At 37.3% G+C, this 25,119-nt stretch overlaps 1 protein-coding gene across 1 annotated transcript in view; it reads left to right on the top strand.

Moving 5' to 3' along the window:
• LOC115230196 (organic cation transporter-like protein) overlaps positions 1–14,252 on the top strand; it is a 20,148-nt gene extending 5,896 nt beyond the window's left edge. Inside the window, exons 2-7 of the mRNA XM_036499545.1 lie at positions 1–32; positions 3,030–3,164; positions 4,391–4,476; positions 5,785–5,902; positions 12,387–12,459; positions 14,073–14,252. The exon at positions 1–32 is cut by the window's left edge and continues 277 nt beyond it. Of these exons, the coding sequence (XP_036355438.1) occupies positions 1–32; positions 3,030–3,164; positions 4,391–4,476; positions 5,785–5,902; positions 12,387–12,459; positions 14,073–14,252 (624 nt within the window). The remainder of the gene's footprint in view (positions 33–3,029; positions 3,165–4,390; positions 4,477–5,784; positions 5,903–12,386; positions 12,460–14,072) is intronic.
• The last annotated feature ends 10,867 nt before the right edge of the window (positions 14,253–25,119 follow it).

The raw sequence follows: 25,119 nt of genomic DNA, 5'->3' as shown, positions 1-25,119 counted from the left end.
AGAAACATGACACTAGTTATCATGTTCGCATGGTAATTCTTCTTCTTCTTAATAATAACCCTTTCTACTGGAAGCACAAGGCCTCAAATTTGGGGGAAGGGATTAAGTCAGTTACATCGATCCTAGTGTGTAACTGGTAATTATTTCATTGACCTCTCCCCGCAAATAATGAAAGGCAAAGTCGACCTTGGCGGGATTTGAACTCAAAACGTAAAGACGAACGAAATATTGCCAAGCATTTTGCCCGGCGTGCTAACGATTCTGCTAATTATTTTACTGTTATTAAGTTGATGGACATTGGAATGTTTAGCTCGAGAGACACAATAAAGCATTCTGTTCTTACTTACGATCCCTTATGTTATGAATTCTACTCACACTGCAGGCATCAAGAAATTACAAGAAGGTGATCTAATAAGCTGCACTGTAATACTAGTGAAATACTACACTGCAATACCAGTGAAATATTACAGTGCAATACCAGTGAAACAACGGAATCCGTAGCATCGACCTATCCATTGCTCTTAATATTGCTGACCTAGTGCCTAAATCATAAAATAAGGCAGTGAAATGGGAGTATCAATGGCGTGTCGGAGAAAATGCAAAGCGACATTTCTTCCGGCTCTTTAGTTTCAGAGTTTAAGACTCGCAGAGGTCAACTTTGCTCAATAAAACTAGTACCAGTTCAGGCCTGGGGTCGATGTAATCTTCTAAAATTACTGGCCATTGTACCAAAATTTTAAACCATTGTTATTGTTGTTGAAGCTGTTGTTCTTATTCATGTTCCTGTTATTAGTGTTGTTAAGGTGTCGAGCTGGAAGAATCGTTTGCGCGCCGGGCAAAATGCTTAGCGGTATTTTGTCTGGCTTTAAAGTTCTGAGTTCAGACTCAACCCATGTCGACTTTGCTTTTTATCCTTTCAGGGTCGATAAATTATGTTCCAATCGAGTACTGGGGTCAATGTAATTGTCTGTACCCTTCTCCGAATTTCAGGCTTTGAGCCTATAATAGAAAGGATTATTATTATTGTTGTTATTATTGCTGTTATTATTATTACTACTACTACTACTACTACTCTTATTTAGGCGGCGAGCTGGCAGAATTGTTACTGCTCTGGACAAAATTCTTTCCTGATTTCAAATGTCACCAATGTCGACTTTGCCTTTCATCATTTTAGGAATTAATATTATAAGTACTAGCACATGCAATCGACATGCCCGCTCTTTTAAAATTGCTAGCTTAGTACAAAACGTGGAAACCATTATTAGTTCACCATCAATAGATGAGACTCGAACTCTTTTCGAACTTTATCGAAAATTCCGCCGTCCATGCACTTTTAAGATTGTGATCGCAAACGAACTGCTCATTTATGGTAGAGAAATTTAGACACCGACATGGCGGCGTTGTTAAGAAGATATATTTGCATCTTCGTGGTTTTGCGTAGAGCTTTAAGCAAAATCCTTCTTTTATAATCTCATGTTGATCGGTTCCTTCCAAGTATATTGTAACTGGAATCAGTGCAGGTAATATGCACAAGTCTACATTGTGCTATATTCTTTCCTTTCCGTTCTTTTCATTTATCAAGAGTAAGCCACTGCTCTAATTTATTTTATTTTGAATTTCTTATTGAGCACTTTTGCAATTAATATTTCGCTTTTGAATTAAGATGTAAAGTGCATTATACATGTATAATGTACTTTACATCTTAATTCAAAATTATGCATACATGTACGAATGCATATATACAAACATTTATATCAACAAATAAGCTAGGCATCATAAAAGCAGATGGACATCGAATGAATTTCTTTGTACTGAATTACAGGCAATCCATTACCATATTTGTTATTCGCCAACTTAACAAATGCAGTAAACCTATTATCATAATATATAGTTTAGAAATTACAATGCAAAATATACTATTAATAATTTTATTGATAGTGACTTCTAAGTTTTGCAAGTAGTAAGCGTCGAAAGACTAACGAGGCCAACAACGAGCAAAATATCAGAGTCATTGCCTTTAAGATTAAAAATAACACATATTGAATCTATCATTTAATGTTCGCATCTTTTATACTCATAAAGCTATCCTTTAATTAAGCAAAATTCCTTATATTTGGTCGTGGCAGACGCAGAATTGTGAAAGGCACAACCAGATATTGGAAATATATAGCTCTTGTAAAACATTCTTTACATTTACTAAAACCTCAGCCACACGATTCGGCAGCGTCCTGCGAGCAGGCGTTAGGTGCCTGTTATCGGGTAAATTTGGCGAACAAACCAGCAGAGTGCTCATGTCTGTCGTTGAGCGAAATCACCAGACAATGGTGACATACCTGGTGGTCTGCAGCCAGGTATTATTGTTCTTAGCTGTTCATGCAACACACCATGGTTACACTCACCGGCGTTCGACTAAGACTTCCACAAACCTCAGTGTCAATTTCAGAAGGTTAACAGCAACGTCTTAGAAGCTCAGGACTCGTGGTAGATACATAATTTATTTTTAACCTTTTACTTATTTCAGTCATCAGACTGTGGCCATGCTGGGGTACGGCCTTGAAATTTTATTCGAAAGAATTAACCCCAGCTCTTATTTTAATAAAGCCAGCAAATTATTCTATCGATGTCTTAAGTCGAACCGCTAGTTTACTGAGACGTAAACACACCAACACCAGTTGTCGAGTGGTGGGTGGATGGGGACAAACACAGACACACACGCTGATATATATACATGTATGTATATACAACGGGCTTTTTCAGTTTCCGTCTACCAAATCTATTTACAAGGCTTTGGTCAGCCCGAGGCTATAGCAGAAGACACCTTCTCAAGGTGCCACGCAGTGGGATTGAACCTGGAATCATGTGGTTGGGAAGCAAACTTCTTACTAAACAGCCACGTCTGCGCCACAGATACATATAAGACAACAATAGTTATATTTGATAATTTAAAACAAAAAACTGAACACTATGTGTAATAATACTTTTAAGAAAGAACAAAAGCCAAATGTCTTGTTTTGTTTCCTGTGTTTCAGGCTGATTACCAGTGTGACATATTTCGGACTATACTTGACCTCCAGTAGTTTGTCTGGAGACCGTCATTTGAATTACTTCCTCACTGCATCCATGGAACTTCCCTCCAGTTTCGTCCTCTACAAATTATTCATGTTGTTCGTAAATATTTTATATTTGATTCACAATTCGCATATATATACATGCACACATGTGAGCGCGCACAAATAGATAGATAGATAGACTGAGAGTGAGAGACAAAGAGAGAGACAAAGAGACAGATGGAGACACAGATAGACAGACAGAAAGATATTTGTATTTGTGTGCCTTTAACGTACACACACATACACACACACTCACACACACATACACACACACATGTACACACAGACACTCACACACACACATACACACACACAAACACACACGTTCTAAATCTTCATTTAGAAGATTAATGAAGATTACAGAGTGGAGAAAACATTGATACAGAGCGTTCAGGGCTCGCTAGAAGCTTTATGTGTTATGAGATATGTATATTGAAGTAACGATGGGTGTTATAAAGAGAGAGAGAGAGAAAGGGGAAGAGAAAGATAGACAGAGAGTTGGGGTTGATGAATGAAATACTGAACATGAGATATTTGCACAGGGGTTGGTGATTGTAAGTACAATAATTTTACAGGTTTTGTTGTTATGGATACCCTACAATAACCTTAGTTCAACTGACTTTGATCAGAACAGTTCCAGTTGACATCAGCTTGCCTCTTGTTTCCAAATACATTCTATTTTCAACTGTGTTATCAAATATGCCTTGCTTTCATCTAAGACAAACGGATATGATTTCAGGCGGCAAACTTGTGGAATCATTGAAGAATTAGTTGGATTGCCTTGCCCAATCATTGTTCCAGCTTTACGCGCCCTGAACTCGAACCCCTCCGAAGCCAACTTTATCATTAGTCCTTTCAAAAACATATGCCAGTCAAACATTGGAGCTCTCTAATCACTCATTCTCATTTAATTGTATATATTTTAATTGTTTGCTTATTCATACGTTTCGTCTCATTCGATACCCTGACTCCAATGTTTGTTTTGTCTGTCCCCGTATTCACCCCTCTTTTTCTCAACCTTACGGTGAATAAAGAAATACTCTCTCTTTCAATCTCTCTCTCCACCCGCTCTCTCTTTCACTACTCCCTACCCTTCTCTCTCTCTATTTCTATCTCGCTCTCTTTCCTTCTCACTCTCTCCGTCGCTGCCTTTCTTTATTGCATTGTACATATCACTGAAAGGTCTACTACGATATCTGAGATAATTTACTCCATGTACCAGTCTATGAAACTCATCATTCAAGCTCACCACCAGAATCTTATTTTGTACCATTTTTCAGATTTGGACGGAAGAAAGCCATCATAATTCTTATTGGTGCCTCAGGTGTGACATTGTTAACCGTGGCAGTTCTGAAGTCAGTCGGTGGTAAGACACCTAGCTTTTATCGGCAATATTTATGCACAAAAAGTTGATTATATATATATATATAGCTATATATATATATATATATATAATATATATATATATATATATATATATATTATATATATATATGGCAATTCCTCTCATCATTATCTAATAAGAGATTTCATTTCTCCTGGTGAAAAGGATAAGGGAGTGTATGTAAATGGACACAGAACAAACACCACTTGGCCTTGACAACACAAGACTTTCGGTGCAGTAGATCTCACAAAATTCCAAACTACACTACACTAATATAAAGCTATTAATATTTCCCTTACAAAACTCTGACATATTCACTGCATGAAACAGAATAAATTAAGCTAATTTAGAAACGGAATGAGAGCGGTCAGTGTATAAACGAAAAAAACAAACACTACGTGAACAAGGAAAATCACATGGCGATGAAAAGACTCGACAGGCATGCACGCACACACACACACACACACACACACACACACACTCGCACGCATACACACACACACACACACATGAACACACACTGAGATTCAATGCAAACACAACAATGATTGACCAGAAGATCTTTCTAAAACGAGATTGTATGAAGTGACATAACAAAAAGCAGAAATGTTAACTTGATCGCACACTTATTTTCTCTTTACACTTTTATCTTGAATATTTAAGACGATCTTGTTAACAGAGAGAGGGGAACAGAAAGAGATAGAGATAGCGATAAATATATATATATATATATATATATATATATATATATTATATATATATATATATATATATATATATATAGATAGATAGATAGATAGAGAGAGAGAGAGGAGAGAGAGAGAGAGAGAGAGAGAGAGAGAGAGAGAGAAGGAAAAGGTAAGTCATCTGATTTATGCAATTTTTTCTATTTTGTGTTTAACTCTCTTTGCATGAAGCGGTTAAAGATCAAATTACACTGACATAAGGTCAGATATATTTGAATAATCCAAAAACTTCGAGGCCAAGTCTATTAAATATCAGTGAATTTTTTTAGCGAATTTTAAAAAAATTACCAGGTTACCATTTATACATCTAGAAGGTATCATCAAATGTGGTTGTTGGTGTTGTTATCATCGAAAAGAAGATATCAACTGATCAGAAGTTAAATATATAAAATAACTTTTGAATTGAATTCATATTTGCTCGTTTTCGGTTGTCAAGCCATAATATGAGATGAATAAGCATCACATATTTTCATTTCGATCTAGAAGCCCAGAAGCAACCTGTTTTGAGTTTGTGATAATGTTGACCTCTATTTTCTATTTACAGACAGTGACGCCATCAATACTTCTACAGTAGTTTTGTCTTTGCTTGGAATGATCGGTATCAGTGGTGCCTTTGGTGGTGTATGGTTATATACTCCTGAAGTCTATCCGACTACATTAAGGTTAGCATTAATCACAAATATATACACGTTCTTTTGTGTGTATATGTGCGTATATATATATATATATATATATATATATATATATATATATATATATATATATATATATATATGAAAAAACAAGTAAAAAATAGAAAATGCTAAGATGATTTTATAGTGAATCTTTCAGTACCGGTTTCGGTCATTTTGAGACCTTTTCAACTGTAACGATTAAATAATTAAATTTAGAAAAATTAGAAGAAAAGTTTTTTTAAAAGAATATTTCTGTAGTAGTGTTCAGATATAAGTAGCATTCTGCCTTTCTCTGACTCCCTTGTTTGCACTTGTGTGTTCGAGGTCGTTTTGAGTTCTTGGTAGGGTAGGTGAAGAATAATGATGAGGCTGATGTGGAGAGGGGTGGGGAAATCTGGGAATGCCTTAATGGTCGTATTTTGAATGGTCAGTGGCTGACAGTGGCTGACAGTAGTCGCAGTTCAATTCAGGAATTGTTTATGGAATTTGCGTAGGCGTTATCCTGAAAGACATTAGTGACAAGGTTAACGCCTACGCAATTCCATAAACAATTCTGAATTGAACTGCGACTACTGTCAGCCACTGTCAGCCACTGACCATTCAAAATACGACCATTAAGGCATTCCCAGATTTCCCCACCCCTCTCCACATCAGCCTCATCATTATTCTTCACCTATCCTACCAAGAACTCAAAACGACCTCGAACACACAAGTGCAAACAAGGGAGTCAGAGAAAGGCAGAATGCTACTTATATCTGAACACTACTACAGAAATATTCTTTTAAAAAAACTTTTCTTCTAATTTTTCTAAATTTAATTATTTAATCGTTACAGTTGAAAAGGTCTCAAAATGACCGAAACCGATACTGAAAGATTCACTATAAAATCATCTTAGCATTTTCTATTTTTGACTTGTTTTTTCATATATATCAACTCGTGTGTTCCTTTCCACCCTTATACATATATATATATATATATATATATATAGTACGTTTAAAGATTTGTTGTGCAAGATGTTTTATGTGAAGTCGTGTGTTGAAACAGATATTGTTATATTTCGGAATGGTCATTTTGCCAGTTTAGCCAATACAAACACACGCACTATATATTTGGTGTTATTTCGCTTCAGTGTTATTTATTTTTTACATTAATCTTAATCTTATTTCGGCCAGAGTTCTTTCGTCACACTCCTGTGACCGGATCAGTGGTCCTTTGTTTTCTTCTTTCTTATTTGTGTCTCTCCTTACTAACCGTCAGCCATTTTGTATTTCTATTGTGTCTTCATTTGCGCATGCTTATATCTCTATGTGCGTCTATGTTTATTTAGTGTGTGTATGTGGGGGGATGCATGTAATATTTGTATCTTCTGTTTATATACGTTCATGTAATTTGTATTTTGTTTTTGTTGTTGTTTTCGTTTATTCTTATTTTGTTCGTGTTTACATCCACTTATTATTATCATTACATATGCTTGTATGTATAACAACAATACTAGTAATAATAATAATAATAAATCGAATCGAAAAAAAAGATATATATATATATATATATAGTTATTTATCTGTGTATTTATTATGTTTTCGGGATCCTCTATCGTCATATGTTGTGGTGTGTGCTAGTACTCCATTCTAGTTTTCTAATCAGGCTAGGTTTATTTTCTATTATGTGTGTAGCTTCTGTAATTCGACTGAATGTTGCATCTGTTGTATGTGTGGACAATATTTTAATTTCTATATTGCTGATTGATCCCCCGTGTTCCTGTTCGGCGTGTTGGTACAGAATCGATGAGCTTTTACCTTCCTTGAGTTGTCTCCAATGACCATTTACCCGCTCTCCTATGCTTCTTGCCGTTTCCCCTACGTATGTCGTTGTCTTGTTACTGCATCGTCCCTCTATACATCTTATACTATAGACTACATTTCTGGCTTTACAGTTTGTGGGCTAAATCTACATATAGTACAGTACTTATCCGTACAGGGGGTTCTACTAAAAGGATAGGTTCTACCAATTATAGATTTGATAGGGTTGCCTGGCTTTTCAACAACCTTAATTCTTAACTTAAGTTTGTCTAGGGTCCTTCTAAAGCGGTACACCAGTTCACCTCCAGGGGTGGTGTCAATGAACATGACACTGGTATTTATGGCTATCATACCAAGAGTTGGCCTTCCCTATGTTCTTCTTTGTCCTTTCTATAGTGTTCCATGACTTGTTCCTATAGAGAGGGCAAATCCCATTCCTATCATTACATAATATATTATCAAATTTCTTCATGGCTCCTTTGTATACTCTGATCCTTTCTTTATGGCTATAACCTGAGAACTGCATGCGGTGAATGAAATATTGTATGTGTCTCTTTAACTCTGTGGGCTCGCACATGCGTGACACATTTTTCATTATTCTGACGAGGTCTGCCATCAACATATTGAATTTGGCATTGTCCGCAATGGCTGAGTTCCGGTGGATCAAGTATTTTGAGGCCATAGGTTTGGCATAGTATGAATGATTTGGGTTTTATTATTCACAATTTCTAGCCAGAGTTCAGTGTCTAGTACTGGTAGTCTATGGTTGGGTTGTTTAGTGGGGTAGTCTATTGTGACCTTAATACTCTGGTGGATGGAGTTAGCTATTTGTTGGATGCTCTCCATAGTATTAGTTTCTATTACTATATCAACATTATTCTCTTGTGGGGGTGCTTTTACCACTATGTTGATATCATCAACATAGCGAGAGTACATGTTTACGAGTATGGAGTTCTGTGTTAGGCGTTCTTTAAGCCTTCTGTCCCACCATACCATGAAAAGGTTGGCCACATCATCGCTGGTGATGTGGCCAAACTTTTCATGCTGCATTATCTGGGAAACACTTTCCTTTCAAAAACAACTTCATGGCTGGGAAGAGGTGAAAATCAGAGGGTGCAAGGTCAGGAGAGAAGGGGGGATGGGGGAGGAGTTCATAGCCGCACGCCTGTGTTTCTGATCTGGCAACATGCGAGTTGTGGACCGGAGCGTTGTCCTGCAGGAGGAGGATGCCTTTGCTGATCTTGCCCCGCCTCTTGTTTTGATGGCTTCTCTTAATTTCTTCAAAAGTGAATCATAATAGGCTCCTGTAATTGTGGTACCCTTTGCCAGGAAATCTGTCATCACTAATCCGTCCTGGTCCCAGAAGACTGTGAGCATGACCTTGCCAGCGGAGGGCTGCACCCTTGCCTTCTTTGGAGGAGGTGAGTCACAGTGCTTCCACTGCATTGACTGGGCTTTGGTCTCTGGATCATAGTAATGGACCCAGATTTCATCCTGTGTAATCAGTCGTTTGAAAAATTTTGATTCATCTTCTTGGCACATCTCCAAATTCATCCTCGAGCACTCGGCCGTACTTGCTTCTGGAAAGGTGTGAGCAACCTGGGAATCCATCTGGCAGATACCTTTTGCATATGCAAATGGTCATAAATGATAGTTTCCACAGACCCGGTACTAATCTTGACCTCATGGGCTATTTGGCGAATAGTTATGCGTCGATCTTCCAAAATGGCAACCTCAACTTGACGGACAGATGCCTCATCAATGGCAGAAGGGGGGCGACCAGATCTGGGAGCTGTTTCCACAGAGTTCCGACCATGTTTGAATTCACGATGCCAGCGCTTTACAAGGTCAGATGATGGGGCATCATCACCATAAGTTACTTTCATTTCATCAAAAGTCTCCCGTGGTGTGCGTCCTTTCAAATACAAAAACCGGATCACTGCTCGACACTCAACAGGCTCCATTTCACACTTGACTCAGTTCAAACACCTGTAAAGAATGTTCGAAGGCTTAGGAAAGAATTTCGCTATTGAAGTGGAGTGCACGTTAAGCTAATTGTTCAAACCACAGTGATTATCCTTATCATTTATATGAGTAGAAGGTATGTTTCTGCCAGTGTTTACATTTGTATGATTTTTCTATGAGTGTGTTTACAAGGGGAATCTTAGAGAAGAGAATATGGAAGAGTTCAGATTCTCTAAGGTTCCAATTGTAAACACACTCATAGAAAAATCATACAACGTACCCTTCCCTCTCCACTTATTCCCTACCTATTATTCCTTTAACCCTTCTCTTCCTACTATCTATCTTTGACGTCAATTCTTCTAACGGTTTTTTTTAAAAACACTCATTATCGTTTTGTTTACCATGTAGGCAGTCATCGAAATTTTTGTTTGTCTTGTTGTCGAGAGAGGCTCCCTTTCTTTCCCGATGAGAAGATTGCATAATGCACCCTTTATTCCTTTGGAATGAAACCATGTTGTCTTCGAAACATATGTCGAGAGTAAAGGAATTTTGCTAACATCTTCGTTCGACCCCTTTCTTTCATTTATTCATATATATATATATACACACACATATATATACACACACATATATATACACACACACACGCTTGTGGGACAGGTGTAAATTCCACGGAAGGAAAAAATTAAGAGGACCTATTTAAGAAAGAAAGGATGATTTAGATTTTTACAGCATTCATTGTTCAGCTTTCTTTTATATTCTTGACGTTCGTCTACATCCATTTCCTCATGGCTCCGTTGTTTTTTCTTTTTATTTTATCTTCTCGCTGTTTCTCTCTGGTCCGTGCTCTATACCTACACATCCTTTCTCGGGCAGCTTGCAACCCTATTTCATATGTATCCTGAGTTTAGGCTAATTTAACACATATAGATATAAATATCAGTTTTTTCAGAGAGTAGACGATAACTAATTGCACTTATGCGTGGGCATTAAGTGATGGTCGCTATAAAAAATATTAGTTCAAAAAGGAAAAAAATACTTTCCTCTAACAACACACCATCACCACCATCACCGCTATCTCTCCCTCCTCTCTCTTCTCTCTCTCAATATAACTGACCCCCCCTTGTTCATCTTTATCTATCATTCTCTACTTTTTAACCACGTAATAAATGTTCCTCCCCCAACCCACCACACGTCGTTTACACTTCCCTCTCATACTTTTTCTCTCGTCATTCTTTTCTCTCGTTCTTCGCCTCTACCTTCAGCTGACCCCGTGACTATTTGGTCTGTGTGTAGTGATATTAATCACCTTCCTCTACTTCTTCCTCTCTTCTTTCTTCACCCCTCCCGCTCTCTCTCACTCTTACTCCACCACTCACTTACTCCACCTCTTTAATTAACTAATGTATAACGGGCGAACGAACAAACAAATTATATGTGTGTGTGTGTGTATATTGTTTTGACAACCTATATAACACTATTTTGCCGCGCTTTACACATATTTATATTTCACTTGTAGTCCTCCCATTCCTTCAGCACCACTTCACATTCTTATTGTGTTATTTCGTCCTCAATGTTCAAGTTGTAGCCCAGGAAAAAATAAAGTCTGTCCTTGTGATTTATTTACAGACATAGAAAAACTGAGTTTTATTGGCTGTCGCAGCCCTTTTAATGCAAAAGGATTTCTGTATCGGATGGTATTATGGGTATTCTGGGTATAAAAAGATCTCCCATGGAATAACCTGTTAAAGTAGTGGTCGAAATAATATTGGGCGTTGACTTTTAGCACCGTCTAGTACCATTACACAACCGAGGCTGGTTAAGGTTCCATGATAGCATAATGATGGTTCTTACTTTCAACAGAAGTCGGTTTTGTGGGAGTCCAGGAGGTTCCAAAAATTTAAGAATTCAACAGGATAGTTGACAACCACAGAAGGATGTGAAAGTGAATATAAATATTTTGACTGGAGACCTACAGTTGTTATACATATTGCAAACAGTGACATGAGATTGGAATACTCATTCTTCCTCAAAGAGCATCGGGAGCGTTTGTAAAGTGAAATGGTTTCAGCCAAGATCCTAACTTCCACTCACCAGCGTGTTTTGATTGTGACCGACATTTTCATGATTTATGATGTTCGCTTGTTGTATAAACGAGCGTTTCAGTATTTTGTTGTGCTGAGTTTAATTCCACCAAATGGGAATGGAAAACTGAGTAATTGGAAAACTCTTTCAGTGTTGTGTCTTAGAAAGGAGTTTTCATTTGAGTCAGTCACTCGATAAACTATGCTGCATGGTCCAGAAATCGCAACTCAAAAGTTGATACAGGAAGTTGTGATAACTGTTTGTTCAAAAATTGCATTCTGTAGTAAATTCGTCACAATAAATTCGTCAATATAATCCAGCAAAGGAAAATATATGTGATTAGTGCACCAGTTAGAATTATCAGCGTAATCTCCCTCAATCTTCACAAAATACCTTTTGAAAATGGCAAGCAGACATTGGGAAATGAGATTCTGGATGCAATGGTGAAAAAGGGAAAACCACTGAATATTCGTGGTTTGATTATCATCCATCATTGATTTGTATGATTGCCCAGGACCAACATAAACAATAATTACCACGAACAAGGCGTCTTGTTCGTCTCGAGACAGTTTCTATTAAAAAAAATCTCTTTAATTAATGATTGTTGGATTGTCTTTTAACAGGAATGCTGGAATGGGTGTAGCCTCAGCTACAGCACGTATCGCGAGCATGATCTCTCCTTACACAAGAATGCTGGTAAGTTTTCTTTAGCCATAACATCATATATATGCTCACACATACATATATACTCACTCACACACACACACACACACACACACACACACACACACACACACACACACACATGAATGCATTTATATATTTTGCTATACAGGTATATTGTTCTGTGTATGTTCTAATATGATATTTCGCTTAACTTCTAGATGATCTCGATGGAGTCTCAATTTCTTGACTGTTAAAGTTTTATTTTTGTTATGAAGGCAGAAGAGACAATTCGTTTGAGTTTAAGTTATCTGTGTCAAGGATATGATTGGTGGTTCACATATACAGCAATGAAAACCCAATGGTGCAATGATTCCCCAACATAGGACGACAGCTTCAGGAATTCTTAGCAATCATCAATTTCTGCCATTGATTTATAGAAAAGCAACTCTCAGAAATAAAAAGACGGCTACATTCTCTTTCTACAGCAGAAATATTGAATACTAACGAAATCATTTGATTGAATAAAGATGCAACGGTTTTTCCCACTATTAAGTAAGCTCCTCCAATTAGATCGTTATATCACTTAAAAAATATTGCAATAACGATTAATTTATTGCAGTAGAATGGGTTTTAAAACAAGCACCGTCGAGGCGGCAAAGACTTTTCTCGGAAATTCAGCTCTGTGGAAACTGAATGTAGTACACGTGACCATGGATTGCTAACGATTTGCCTTTCTTTGTGCCGTTTACATTTTTTTGCAGTGACGACCCTCCCAAATGTTGAGAGAGCACAAACCATTCATGTTCTGCCCTCCCTGCTGCTTCTAATTTGCCATACAAAAACGAATGTGACAACTGACCGACGTCAATGAATTTACCACAGTCATGTTCGATCTCAAGCATACCGACAACCCTGTTGGTGATTCTCTGATAGGTGTCAGTGCAATCGCTAGACGGGTGATTGTACTTCATGCAATGAGACCAGCTCAGACTAACGACCAGGAACGTCAAAGCCATTCATTCTCACTCCATTTACTACCTACATAATTGACATGGTTCTGTGTTACTAGCAAATCAGTCCAATCCGTATACCCCAACTATCAGTCGTAACGTAATCTTCATTGTCCTTAATTTTCCTACATACCCAGGAACCCATGATATATAATGACTGACTGACCAGTGTGATTGATCATGTACTTGTTAGGCTTTCGATTTAATGTTTTACCAGCCGACATGCTAAGGCCCAACATTTCACTATATACATTCATAAGCCAACGGTTCGCCTTCAAAACGCCTACTTTGTTAACTGACTGCTTTTTTCTTCATGGTATTACTTTAGTATTTAAGCACAGTCAAAACAAGCGATGACTGCTCGCATTAACTCTGAACAAAAAGCTAGCTGTTAAACAGTGCTTATCCATATTTGTTTCTTGTCCTTCCTGTTAATTATCGTACACATCGTCACCATTATTTTCACACACACAACACACACACACACACACACACACACAACACACACACACACACACCACACACACACACACATACACACACCACACACACACAAACATATGCATGCATATACGCATATATATATGCATATATATATACATATATATATAATTTGTAAATTTTTTTTTTCAGGCTGCGCGTGTTGTTTGGGGCCCAGCACTTGTATTTGGTGCTGGTTGTTTCATTGCATCGAGCTTGTTATTGACTCTTCCTGAAACGCATAATAAACAACTACCACAGCATTTGGATGAAATACTGAGCTCCAAACGGAGCGCGGTAAAGGAGAAGGTGCAAAGAAGAGGAAAAATATAAATTCCAAAAGTAAAGAAGAAATTTAATAAAACAATATTTTATTTTACTTGTCTCTGAAGTTATCTTTAAACATGACTGTTTATTTTTCATTTACTATTTCTCTCGCTTTCACTCTGTTCTCCCTTTGTTCATATATGTGTGTGCGTGTGCGTGTGTGCGTGCGCATGTGTGTATGTGTATGCAAACATAATAATATATATACACACATATATGTATGCCTATAAGACAAAATACAGTATTACAACATGCGTTCATTATATACACGCTGTGCTTATAACACAACTCTGTTCATCAAAATATAAAAACGATGCAAACGCAATCATTTTTCCAGAAGTATTTTGCCTCTCTCTAATGACAAAGATTGTATGTACGCAAACTTCGCCCAGAAAATCTTTTTGCGCAGAATTCAAGATTTTAAATCGCTTTAAATGTACATAACGTCGCTTAAATGCATGGCTATTTTTCAAAGCACCTCAATAGTGATTTATGGAAGCGTTTCAAAATGTTTAGTGTACACACTAAATATAATTTGAAAATGAAGAGAAAATATAGAATTTGAACCGACAGCGTTCTCATTCTATGTGTCTTCTTAAGCGTGAAAATCTCAAAGATTTTGGAGGTTCACAAATGAATAAAAATTAATGCACACACACGCATAACTCATTATCACAAAAACCAGAACATAAACAAATTGTTGCTGTGCAAAAACGTTAGAAAAAGTTGATAAACAATGTAAAATGCCAAAACTTCAAAAAGTTAGCAGCTTTAAAATCCAAAACATTTCATTTCACTGAGAAGTTCGAAAAATATTTATCACTCATCATCCATTAACAGGCTACGGAATACCGAGCAAGTATTTCGATGTGGGTCTGGAGGAAACCAAAATTATTCTGAAAAAGAATGATGTAATACTCGCTCAAACGGATATTACATAAAATTGTGCGTGAAGACTATCTTTATATAGATTATCTCTTTCTAAAACAGACTAGTGTTCTTTAAAGTGAGCTAAGTCGGATTTCTTCAAAAGCAGAATATTCCCGGCCAGACTTGTGTTCAAATATTTAAAAAAGTTCGTAAATTCTTAAAGCAAGTAGAATCTTGTTTTAAAAGCATCTTCTGTTAATCCGATACATATTTTCTACATCAGGTTACTATCAATCTGTACATTTGCATTGTAGACTCTCCCTTTAGTCAGGTAATTACTTCGAAAGGATAGTTGTTGACACTTAAAAATTAGATGTTGCTTGCTTAATATTAACTTCGGAGAGCCTTTCAGCATTTGATTGATTAACACAAAACGCAAATTTCTTCAAGAATAGTCATCTTTTAATGATCAATAAAACGTTTGGTTTTCATCAATCACAGCGAAATTTTTATTTTTCCAAATCTCTCCTTTCTCTCCTGCAATTGTACAACTTGCTTATTTTTACCCGCAAATATGTGTGCATCTGTGTATCTATGAAACTGTGCGTCTGTGCCTGTGTGTCTGTCTATGTCCTTTTATGTATGTATCTGTACATTTGTCTGTGTGTGTATGCACGCGCGTGTCTATGTATCTGTGTGTCTGAGTGTCTGTGTGTTTGTCCGTGTATCTGCGCGTCTCCCGGGAGCTGTTCACAATTCGTGCTTGGGTGTGATCCCATGTTTTCATAAGGTATAGGTACATTGGTTTTCTCTTCTCATTGGCTTTTGTAAACCTCTGAGCAAGTATGGACCCATTTCGATGCACAAAATATTCATAGGTTTTTGATCTTTCAGGAAAATATTTTTCTACTGAGCAAATCATTACCAAAAGACAATTTATTGTTGCTCGTGTTTAAACCCGAAAGCCATACGCAATTGAATACTGTTGTTGTTGTTGTACCTAGAAAGGTTTCCAGACGCCTAAAGAAATGTGGCCGTTTGGCTCCAGTAGGGGCGTAGACGACCACCACACTAAAGACACTACCTACACTATTTCTCACGTTTAGGACCCCCAACTTCCCGTCCGGGTCCCGGAAGATGACCTAACCTCGAAATTCAGTTCTTTCCTAAATAGCACTACCACTCCACTTCCCATAACCATCCAACTAACAGATGCAAAGATCTGACAGTCGTCGAACATGGGGCCAGTGCGCATGTATTGGAAATCCTGGTCCCACTGACAGCACTTATATCCAATTCTAAAGACTTGAGGTCGTTGAGCAAGTGCCCTTGCTTTCAGGGCGACCCCAGGCCTCGAACATTTAAAATTCCTACACTTAATATGGCCATGTTGGCAATCTAAAGAGAGAAGGGAAAGGTTTACTTACCTCCTGACGTCTTGTGAAGGTCAGGTGGTTCGATTTCCATAACGAGAAGGGGATTTTTGGGAACCCCTTTAAGAGCTTTGATGTGGGTCTCACGTTCGGGGTTCCCACGTCCCTCGGAAAGCTCTCTCGAATTTTTGTCCCGACATAGGCAGCTATAGAGGCCTTTGACCCCTTGCACCTTTTACCACATGGGGCAGCGAACTCGCAAATGAGTAGCTTTTTCACACACGAAACAATGCAGCCTTTTGCCCTCGGTTGTTGTGTTCTGGAGACGGATGTAGTCCAGGATTTTTTTATGTTTTCGGGTCTGATCTGGAGAGGTATCTCCAGGTCAACGCCGGACCAGTCCTCCCTTGTAGTTCTTGTCACTTCTATCGGGACAGTATCCGTCCCCTCCACAATTACGCATCCCAGAAGCCACCAACTATCAAGCCTCTCTTTTCGTCTCTGCTGAGATGTACCATTCTTTTCTCCACTGCTCCAATTGCCTCTAACGGATAAGTAAGTTTGGCCCATGACTTTTCTTGTTTGATTAGTTTCCATGCTTGCGTTAACATTTCGTCCCTGTTTGTGAGGTTCACGGTAAAGCGTTGCTTCTTTTTCGCTTCTGCTGCCGCGAACGTGCTTTTGCTGTTGGTAATGTTCTCGTCGTTATTGTTGTTGCTGTTGCTGTTGCTGCTGCCGTTATTGTTGCTGTCGCTGTTTTTACCGATGTTGTTAGTGTTGGTTTTATTGTTGTTGTTGTTTTGTTGTTTTGCTATCGTTGCTGCTGTTGCTACCATTGTTACGGTGATGTTGCTGTCATTTTCGTTGTTGTTGTTGCTATCACTACTACTATTGCTGCTTCTGCTGTTGTTATTGTTGAGGCTGCTGCTTTAGTATCTGCTACCGCTGTTGCTGTAACTGTTACTACCGCTGTGGTGGACGTTGTACTGTAATTGTCTCGTTTTTCTACTCCCCTTCTCCTGTTGATAGTAACGGAGGGAAGGGGATGGAAATCTTCAGTAGCCACCGGATTTCTTCTCTCTCAACTCTTTCAAGACGCGCCCCGCCATCTTTTTGAGTTGTGCTTGATTAAATTAAATTAAACGCCCACAGAACATATTAGGTGGGCCGAGTATAACTCCTGGAGGGCTAAACAATCGTAGAACACCTGTAACAGGTTCCTGGTATTTCTATTGATAACTTGGAATAAAGCAAATAATGGAAATAAGCACCAAACCGGTGTAAACAAGTGTCTTATGGTGCACCAATATGGTAAGTTTGAAAACACATCTTATGTATTCTGCAGTGAATAATAATAATAATAATAATAATAATAATAATAATAATAATAATAATAATAATAATAATAATAATAATAATAATAATAATTATTATTATTATTATTATGATAGTAATAATAATAATAATAAGTTCAAACTGATAAAGAAATAAAAGCAAAACTCAGAAATAAAAGTCAAAGCTTGAAAAAAAATACATCAGCTTACTGATAGATATTACAAACCCTTCAGACAAAAATATTGCTAAAAAAGAAGTGGAGAAATTGTCAAAGTACAAAGACCACGAAATCGAAGATTTCAAGATGTGGGGCATGAATACAAAAACAATACCAGTAATAATTAGTGCATTGGGTATGAACAAAAGCGTAGAAGCTACACCCGGATCCTCAACACAGTACACTATCCAAAAATAGCCCTGCTAGGAACAGTCTACATCCTACGCAAGACACTATCAATTCAATAAATACAGCCCAAACAAAACTATCTACGAACAAAACAATCCAGAAACACAAGACACACTCTATACAGTAAATATCGAATAAACTAAACGACTCCTATAGCATGTATTCTACAGACTGGATACCCAACAGAGGAACACATTTCGCATTACACACAACACGCAATACAAACACTAATACAACTAAAGACTGCAACCAGGCGAAATCAATGAGTATAATCAAATAATTAAAAGCCACAGACCTCAGTGTGGATCACCGACTGTACCTCTCCAAAATTAAAGTTGATAATAAGACAACATCAATAATAAATAACATGAACCTGGCCGTCACAGAACCAATAGCCACAGAAACAAATGTTAAATGATATAGCATATGCAGCAGCTTCTATGACCACGAAAGAAGCTGGATACCCCCTCAAACCCATCTAAAGTGGAATATCAACATTCAGAAAATCCTGTGGCTAAATAATATCCAGAAAAATATAAAATAAAAGAAAGGATCTGTCAAACGTTAACGAAACTAGCAGTCAAACAACATTACTAGAAGAGTAGAAAACACTACGGAAATTACAGAACATGATATACCTGAGATAAGAGAACAGCTAATGCTAGATATCCTCGCCAAAGCACAAAGAAACCACCGGTATAAGAAACGCCAACGTTTCTTTGAACAAAACGAACAGTTCAACTTCAATCCCAAAGAATTCTGCCAAGAACTTGGCAAAAATAAAATAGAGATTGTTAAACAATTCAGTGATGACATCAGGATGCAATTTGGCCTAGATAAATGCTCAAAAGCTACATTTATCAAAGGAGAAATGACAGAAACATCCAATGTTAATCTTGACCAGCGGAATGTCATAAAGGAGTTAGAAACCGCGGAGAGCTACAAATACTTAAGGGTATTTGAAGGGAACGGAATCAAACATTCAGTGATGAGGGGAAGGATCAGAAGAGAATGTTATCGTAGAGTAAGGGCAATACTCAAGACAGAGCTGAATGCAAGAAACAGAATCGAAGTGATCAATACTTTAGCCATACCGGTCATGACTTACAGTTTCAATATCATTTACTGCTCAATTACTGAAATATGTATTCTTGACAGAAAAATACGAAATTGTTGACAATGCATAGAATGCACCACCCTAAGGCAGATATAGAACGACTTTACCTGCCAAGAAAAGAGGGTAGCCGTGGAGTTTTCACAAAACAGACACAAGAATATCTGAGTGAATTCCAAATGCAACAAATCAATGGTTAGTGTCTTCTGGCTAAAATCGGAAACAGAAGGGTTTATCATAGCAGCCTAAGATCAATGCCTACCGACAAGTAACTACCAGGCCAACATACTGAAGAACGGAAGTAGCCCAACGTGTTGTGTATGTCAACAACAAAATGCAACCAATGATCATGTTATTTCCATTTGCAGTCTTCTTGCGCCTACAGATTATCTCAACAGGTATAATAGAGCTGCACAATATATTCACTGGGTAATTTGCAAAAATCTGAACCTGCTAAATGATAAAAATTGGTGGGAACACAAACCACTTCCAGTACTTAAAAATGATTACAGCTTACTCCTCTGGAACTTCACCGTTCGAACTGACAGAAAGATTGATGCAAATAGGCCAGACGTTATAATGAAAGACTTCAGACAAAAATCATGCCATCCCATTGATATGACTGACCCAATCATTATAAATGTATCAGGCAAGACCTACCAAAAAACTGAGCAAGTATAAAGATCTTGAACTGGAAATTGACAATATGTGGAACCTCAAGACTAAAACAATACCTGTTGTCATATGTACCCTAGGAATGATAGCAAAAGGGACTGATTGCTACCTGGCTCAGATACCAGGAAAACCCAAAATGGCTGAAATTCAAAAGATCGTGCTCACTGGAACTGCCTATATCCTACATAAAATACTCTCTATGTAATATAAAATTTTTTAACATGCCTACAATTGTCTTATGTTTTCTTAAACATTCTCTAGAACAATTCTATGTGCAAAGCCAAATATATGACACCTTAGGCATAATACCAACTTGTACTTCTTACTTGTTTTCTCTTGAGATCTGTGGGTGAGATTTGGAGTCAACTTGTACAAATACAAAGCAAAAGTGAAACATATAATAATAATAATAATATAATAATAATAATAATAATAATAATATAATAATAATAATAATAATAATAATAATAATAATAATAACAGAGAAGACACCGGGGAAGTTTAACACAGAAGACACCGGGGACATTTAACATGTGAGAGCGATAAAACAGTGCTCCGAAATCTATCCACTAATATCGGAAATAAAGACATCGCATGGAGCCAAAACATAGCTGACAAAGGATTGGACTATATCCGAGTAAGTAATACTCATTGAAATTTATTACTATTTTCCAAATGAAATTATGTATTTTAACTGGATATCATCTCCACCTCCCGTACAGCATATGTAAACATGCTTGATACATTACGATCCATCAACACCAGACCATCTCCGGCCCCAAACACCATGTACAAAAAAATTACAAATAAATTAAGTAATACCAGTATTATTCAACCTAAGAATAACAATCGGGAAGTGCGTACTTTAAACTTGTTACACAAAAAGTACGAAAAACTACACATGCAAAACAATGTGACAACAGAAATGAAAGGACCGGTCCCCTACGAAAATGATGACCGTCAAAATAAAGGGCCGGACGTTGTTCCTCATGTCCCGCAAATAAAACCAAAAAGGCATAAATGGACACGTGAGGAATATATTTCCATCCTACACGCTTACTTTACAGCAGTGCTCTACCCAAAGAACGAAAACACAACAACATATACGTATAAAATATGGAAGAAAAATAACCTAAATAAAGACTCGGATACAGCAATGAACCCTAATAAACTAGCTAACATAAGAAGATATATTTTCAACGCAAAAAAAAAAATATCAGAAATAGAAATATAATATTTAAAAGAAAAAAATACATCAGGAAAATGGAGATAGAAGCCACACAATAATACCAAATAATATAAACACTGAGATAGTAAAACACGAATACAAACGTAACATTTCCAACAAAAACGAAGTAAACAAAAAACAACTAACCCAGACCGTAGGGATGCATAATAATGCACAAAACACCACAGACAAACATATGAATGAGAAAGAAGACGAAACACATCTAAAACATGGAAACAACGAAGGGGAACCTAATGATTATGATGCTATAAAAACTAGAATAATCAAAGAGCTGAAAACCACAGATCTCAGAATGGACCACTGACCATACCTCCCCAAAATCAAATTAGACAACAAAACAACATCAATAATAAACAGCATAAATCTGGCCGTCACGGAACTAATAGCCACTGAAACAAATAGCAATATCACTGAGCTAAATGACATAATATATGCAGCAGCCACTGCCACCACAAAAGAAGCTGGATACTCCCTCAAACCCATCCAAACAGGAGTACCACCATCCAAACAAACCCTGTGGATAAATAACTTAAAATACAAAAAATGAGAAAAGATCTGTCGATTCTTAACGAAATTAGCAGACAATCAACGTTACTAAGCAACAAGAAGAAAACAAAAATACTGTGCAAATACATCACAGAAAAAGATTTACCTGAGATAAAAGAAAAGCTAAAGCAAGATATCCTTGCCAAATCACACAGGATCCGCTGGTATGAGAAACGCCAACGTTTCTTTGAACAAAACAAGCAGTTCAACTCCAACCCCAAAAAGTTCTACCAAGAACTTCGCAAAAATAAAATAGACATCACTGCAGCACCAACGGCAGAAGAAGTGGAAGAATTTTAGAAAGAAATATGGTCGGCGAATGAACAACCACAGAAAAGGACTATTAAAACAACAAACTTAGCTCCTGAGCAACTCTGGACTCCCATAACAACTGAATAGGTCACCTAGGCACTGCAAAGACCAAGCAACTGGAAGGCACCTGAGCACGACAAGATTCCCAACTTCTGGTTGAAATATCAGACAGGAATGCACAAAAAGCTGACTGAAAACTTTAACGACATACTAGCAGAGCCAGAGACAATGCCTGACTGGCTTACGAAAGGGAAAACCATCCTAATTCCCAAATCCAATGAAACGTCAAAACCACAAAAATTCAGACCTATAACCTGTCTCCCTACAATGTACAAAGCCTTTTCTGCAGTAATATCGCAAAGATTGAGCAAGCATCTGGACGAAAACAACCTGTTTCCAGAAGAGCAGAAAGGATGCTGTAAGGGCTCATATGGCTGTAAAGATCAACTAATGATCAATAAAGCCACAACTGAAGACAGCCACAGAAAGAAGAAAGACCTCAGTATGGCCTGGATCGACTACCGAAAGGCGTTTAACAGCACTCCACAAACGTGGATCCTCGAAACACTAGCCATTAACAAGGTAGCACCAACAATTATAAAATACATAAGACACTCTATGAATAAATGGCAGACAGTACTACAGCTCCAAAAAAAAGAGGTACTCGTGAAAAAAAAGCCACCCCCATTAGAAGAGGAATATTCCAGGGAGACACGCTCTCTCCACTCCTTTTCTGCTTAGCACTGACGCCTCTATCTGATATGCTAAATAGAACTGGATGCGGATACAAATGTTGTGGCAAAACGATCAGTCACCTTTTATATATGAATGACCTAAAACTATACGCTACAAATGACAAACAGCTGGAAACACTACTACAGACAGTTCATGGATTTACCAAAGAAATAGATATGAAATTTGGATTAGAAAAATGCGCCAAAGTAACCATGAAAAGAGGAAAACTAGTTAAGAGTAGCAACATCACACTAGATAAAGCCAATGAAATAAGAGAATTAGACCAAAGCCAAACTTACAAATACTTTGGAATCCATGAGCTAAATATGATACAACACGCACAAATGAAAGTGAAAATAAAGAAAGAATACTATAGACGAGTTAGATCAATACTAAAAACAGGGCTCATTGCTAAAAACAAGATAATAGGTATTAACACTTTAGCCGTCCCAGTTATAAGTTACAGCTACAATATCCTTAACTGGACACTAAATGAACTAACCAAAATAGACAGGAAAACAAGAAAAATAATGACAGGATCTAGGATGCAAGGCTATATATACAACAACAACAACAACAACAACAACACAACAACAACAACAACAACAACAACAACAACAACAACAACAACAACAACAATAATAATAATATTATTATTATTATATTATTATTATTATTATTATTATTATTATTATTATTATTGTTGTTGTTGTTGTTGTTGTTGTTATTGTTCCTTCCTAATACAGTGTAGGTAAAACTGCACCGAAGTCTTTAGTCATCTGTCTTAGTTATAACAAAGACCCCAGACAGATAATACTTTCCTTAGGGTGTGCGCTGTACCCAACGAGGCTGATTTTTGCAAGACATCAATCTTGCATGGGATTTCCAGTTGTTTTAAGAAGACTTGAAGTATCACTTTTACATTACCTCTCGCATTCCATACAGTCTTGCCATTTCCACTTTCATGTTTTGTCATGGTATGCGAGGTGGGCTACAAAAAATAGTTTACTCAGTACCATAGATTGCATGCCCTGATGCAATACCAGGCACTGACTCTCATGGCTTTTCATCTTAACTGAATGGAAGTGTTATTATGTACATGTTTTCTCTCAGTATAAATGATGGGCTACAGCAAATATTCATCTCAATGTCACACATTTGCTTGTCAGTAGTTTGACCTTAATCAGTTGAGAGTGTTCCTGAGTGGTTGACGATATATGCATCTCTGATCACGAACTGAAGTAGTAGGGGGGTATCATAGCCATGTGCTGAAAGGAATTCTTTTGGGGTTTGAATAATTCACCTCTGGAAACATGGATGCTTCGTTCATCATCCTTAAACAAATCTTATTCAGGGACCTTTTGAGCGGGATGGGCTACTCGACTGGACCTCACCTGCAAGGTCATGCGTTGTTTACCTTGACAAGAGATCGCTATGTCACGCACATATGGTTGTGATGTATGTGCCTGGTGCATCCTTATCAGATGGGTAGTCACGATGGCTATTCTGCGTTTCGTATACTTTACCCTAGTGTCACTTTGATAGCATGCACTGCTCTTTCACTCAATAATAATAACAATAATAATAATAACAACAATGATAATAATAATAATAATAATAATAATAATAATAATAATAATAATAATAATAATAATAATAATAATAATAATAATAATACTGGACTAAACTAAACGCAAAAGAAATAGACAAAGAAAAATCCCAGCAATGGTTGAGAAGTTCAGGACTCAAAGCAGAGACAGAGGGATTTTTAATCGCAGCACAAGACCAAAGCCTCCCCACCAGAAATTACCAAAAACATGTAATGAAAAGAAATATAACAAGTAACTGCAGAATATGTGGAGATGGACAAGAAACAATAAATCATATTATCTCTAGCTGCCCAGTCCTGGCTAAGAAGGAATATATTCACAGACATGGCAGAGTTGGAACCTACATACATTGGAAGCTATGCCAACATTATGGAATAACAACAGAAAAAAGATGGTATAGGCACACACCAGAAAAGGTCACAGAAAACGAGAAAGCAACCATACTCTGGGATATGCCGATACACACAGATAGAGAAATTAAGGCCAACAGACCAGATATAGTTGTCAGAGACCATGAAGAAAAAAAATGCTTTCTAATTGATGTATCAATACCGGCTGATGACAACGTGTCTCTAAAAGAAATGTAGAAACTCTCAAAATACAAAGACCTGGAAATAGAGGTAACTAGAATGTGGAATCTGAAAACAG

The sequence above is a fragment of the Octopus sinensis genome, unplaced genomic scaffold, assembly GCF_006345805.1.
Source record: "Octopus sinensis unplaced genomic scaffold, ASM634580v1 Contig14836, whole genome shotgun sequence".
Lineage (NCBI taxonomy): Eukaryota > Metazoa > Mollusca > Cephalopoda > Octopoda > Octopodidae > Octopus > Octopus sinensis.
Note: the sequence above shows the minus strand (reverse complement) of the source record. Positions and strands in the feature narration are given on the sequence as shown.